This window comes from Myotis lucifugus, unplaced genomic scaffold, assembly GCF_000147115.1.
Source record: "Myotis lucifugus unplaced genomic scaffold, Myoluc2.0 scaffold_463, whole genome shotgun sequence".
NCBI classification, from domain to species: domain Eukaryota; kingdom Metazoa; phylum Chordata; class Mammalia; order Chiroptera; family Vespertilionidae; genus Myotis; species Myotis lucifugus.
Genome location: NW_005871511.1, coordinates 72,482 through 76,193, shown reverse-complemented (window position 1 = coordinate 76,193; position 3,712 = coordinate 72,482). Strand labels below are relative to the sequence as shown.

The 3,712-nt window shown below is 59.3% G+C and overlaps 1 protein-coding gene across 1 annotated transcript in view; it reads left to right on the top strand.

The window, feature by feature from the left end:
- The window catches only part of CCDC88C (coiled-coil domain containing 88C), a 108,944-nt gene that overhangs the window by 55,962 nt on the left and 49,270 nt on the right, over positions 1–3,712 (top strand). Inside the window, 4 exon segments of the mRNA XM_006109700.3 lie at positions 933–1,073; positions 1,490–1,674; positions 2,201–2,282; positions 2,605–2,763. Coding sequence (XP_006109762.1) covers positions 933–1,073; positions 1,490–1,674; positions 2,201–2,282; positions 2,605–2,763 — 567 coding nt within the window.

The following is a 3,712-nucleotide window of genomic DNA, read 5'->3' as shown; positions in this document are numbered from 1 at the left end:
GATCCTCCGAGATTCTGCCGAACCCGACTTTTCCCTTTGAGAGGTTTCATTTGAGAATGCGAAAGGCCCTGTTTTCTTGTGGGGTGTTTTTTGTTGTTGTTAGTTTGTCTTTTAAGTTATTTTCTGCCTCCATTTACTTCTCTGGAAAATGGAAGAACTTTTTTGGTGCACCTCACTGAGCAGATTCCCGTTTGTTTTCCCCTTTTGAGGCCCGAGTGCACTAATACTCATCTTCCCACACTGACAAGACGGGGACCGGAAACAGACCTTCTGCCGCCTCCGGCTGGTCTGGGGGGTCAGGGAGAGAAGGGCAGGCGGGCAGTCGGTGGAGAGGCTGCCGGGCGAGGACTGGCGGAAAGGGGACAGCCAGGTGGGCCTGTGCGGCCTGCGGGGATGAGATACAGGCTTACCTGGGAATTATTATGAAATATTTCCCCGAAAAATAACAAGATTGTTACGTACCCAACATTCGGACATAAGTGTTTTATTATTTTGCCATCTTCACATTAGATTCTAAGGAGTAAGGCGCTGTTCCTCTCCTCACCCGCCCACTCCCTCTCCCAAGGCCTCCCTCCTTTGTGTGATGGATGGTGCTCGACTGAAAACCTCAGAGGACAGTTTGGGGAGCGACTGGACTGTAGGGGGCGCTTCTGGTATTACAGTCAGCGTCCGCCCTGAACTAGTGGCCACGCAGTGGTTTGTGTGCGTGAAGAACTCGGTGGCAGAGAGTGGCTGCACTTGCTAAGGAGCCCCCCGCCCGCCCGCCTGCCACGGAAATTTCGTGGCTGAGGGTTAATGTCAGTGAGATGGGTCAGCTGTGGCGGAGTCACCTGGGCCCCCAAGGCTGGGCCTGGGGAGGAGGGTGCTCTCGGGGACCCCCGCAGCTGCTCCCTGCCCGGCCTCTGCAGCCCCGGACCCGTGTGTGCCCTCAGGTGACCCACAACCAGGAGAACGTGTTTGACCTGCAGTGGCTGGAGGTCCCGGACGTGGCCCTGGAGGAGCTGGAGGCCCTCTCGCGGAACATGGTGTTTCACCTCAGGAGGCTCATAGACGATCGAGACGAGTGCAGGGAGGTGGGTTTGCGGCTGGTGGCCCAGCAGCCCGGGGGGCAGGTCAGGGAGGGGCTTGGGCCCGGGGCCGAGTTACAGGCCACGCTCCTCCTCCTGACTCTTCCTCTCAAGCCTCTCTTTCTCTCATGGTCCAGTTTCCATGGGGGCAGGACGTGGGCACAGTCACCTCCGAGACACCTGTGTGAGGATCGACGTTGGGGTGGGGGCCCTGCTCCATTCACACGCCCCTTTCTGTCTCACTAAACATACCCTCGCTTTTTAAAAACGTACGCCACCTTCCTCCTGCTTCCCTCCTGGTCTTGCAGTATCGACTGACATCTCTTTTGCTTCCATGTTCTGGTCCTTTTCACCGAGTTCTAGGGCGGGCACTGTGCCAGGCACAGGAGCACGCCAGTGAGAGCCCTCTCTGCCCGCCGTAGCTGATCGTGGACCTGACTCAGGAGCGGGACTACCTCCAGGCGCAGCAGCCGCCCAGCCCCCTCAAGTCCTCCAGCGCCGAGTCCACACCCAGCCCCACCAGCAGCCTCTCCAGTGAGGACAAGCAGCACCTGGCCGTGGAGCTGGCGGACACCAAGGCCAGGCTGCGCCGCGTCCGGCAGGAGCTGTGAGTCCCCCAGTGACCTGTTCTCTCTGCTCTTGGCCGTGTGTCACCAGCACATTTCTAACGCCTGGTTCACTGCCATGCAATGCAGCAAACGGGGGAGCTCTGACTAGCGCCCTGAAGTCTTGGCTGGAGGGAGGATGTGTCTGCCCCGCATGGCGAGCCTGTTCCCTTTCCTGCAGCTGTGATGTCACCTTGCCCGTCATCTCGGGAGATGCCCGCCTTCACCTGCCCGCCAGTGGGCCTCGCCGCCTGCCTGGCTGTGGAGGGGCGCAGTGGCTCCTGGGGTCTCCTTCCCTGTCCCGCACCCTCAGAGGAAAGCTCGCTGTCTGGCGGGTGTAGTCTGAGAGCAGGCATTGAAAACTTAAGAATGACATTGGAGTTGGGAGCGATTCGCAAGCCCCACATGAGACTCCCTCCTCACGCCCAGAAGCCAGGTCCCCTTTCCTTTCCCGCTGTGGTCTCCCAGGGTGATGGGCTTTCCGGGTGCTTCCGAGGAAGCCCTCACCACGTCCTCCCATCACCCCAGGGAGGAGAAGACAGAGCAGCTGGCGGACACCAGGCATGAGGTGGATCAGCTGGTGCTGGAGCTGCAGAAAGTCAAGCAGGAGGTGAGTGGAAAGCCTGTTGTGTGCGGAGGGGGCGAGGGGCTAGGACGCCCAGTAACCATGGCCCGAGGTCCAGGAATGTAACCGCGGGACCTTCCAACAAAGGCCTGTTTCCTTCCCGCTCAGAGCAACGCTGCCTGAGAGCCAGTTGTCCTGAGAGTTGCTGTGGGGATGACATGTTTCAGTGACGGCGTGTGGGGCCCCCGCAGGGGCCTGCACATGGAGCCGCTCGGCCGCCAGGACCTGGCTTCTCCTGGGGCTGCAGGGACTTGGCCCCTTTCTCCCCAGCCCTGAGCCAGGTCCCCTGCCTTTGCCCACCTCCCAGAACATCCAGCTGGCTGCCAGCGCCCGGTCTGCTCGCGCCTACCTCGACGAGCTGGACTCCCTGAGGGAGAAGGGGAGCCGCGTGGAGAGGCTGGAGATGGAGCTGATGCGCTTCAGGGAGAAGCTGAAGGACTCGGACTTCTACAAGGCCCGCATGGAGGTGAGCTTCTGTCCTGGAGGAGGGGGAGGAGCCGCGATGCCTCCCCAGCTGCCCTTGCACCAGGCCTGTCTGCACGACCCCTGGGCCTCCCTCTGTGAGTGGCAGGAATAGGGTTGGGAATATGGTTGAAGGGCCCTGATTCTTTTAGGATTTTTCCTTCTCTTACTTCATTCCACAGTGATGACCTTTCTATTCACAAATCTTTTTATTATTATTATTATTATTATTAAGACTCTTGTAATTTCTGTGGCTAAATCTTGCCAGAACTGTTCCGTCATCTATAAAACAGAGATAGTTGCCCGGGCAGGGTGGGGGTGGGAGGCCGCTCTCAGCTTTGTCCTGGGAATGGTCCGCTGGCCCTGCTGGTGATGAGAGGCATTAATCTGCAGCACAGGTTCCGGGACACGGCACACTCACTCACCGGAAGTGGCACAGGTGGGAGGGTCCCAGACAGTCATGTACAGGCTCGCCCAGACCGCTGCCTCTGCAGCCCTCCTGCGCACCGGGGACCAGATGCAGCCCCCACACCTCACCCTGGAACTGCCCCGTGGATGGGGGTGCGTTTCGGGGCCCGTGCAGGCTGCCTTGCTCAGTCACACAGACACGGTGACCGAAGGCCTGTGTGGCCCGAGCCCTGCGCCGGGAGCTTCCGGGCTTATGGAAGGTTTCACACGGGAACTCCTTTTCCGTGTTCTCAGCTTCCATGCCTCTGGATGATACGGCAATGTTTTTCACAATGATTAATCATTTTGCTGTCCAATTAGTAATGCCTTAGGCCTGGTCGGTTTGGCTCAGTGGATAGAGCATCGGCCTGCGGACCAAAGGGTCCTGGGTTCGATTCGGTCAAGGACACGTACCCCCGTTGCAGGCTCCTCCCCAGCCCGGGCCCTGGTCTTCAGGAGGCAACCAATCGATGTGTTCCTCTCACATCAATGTTTCTGTCTTTCCC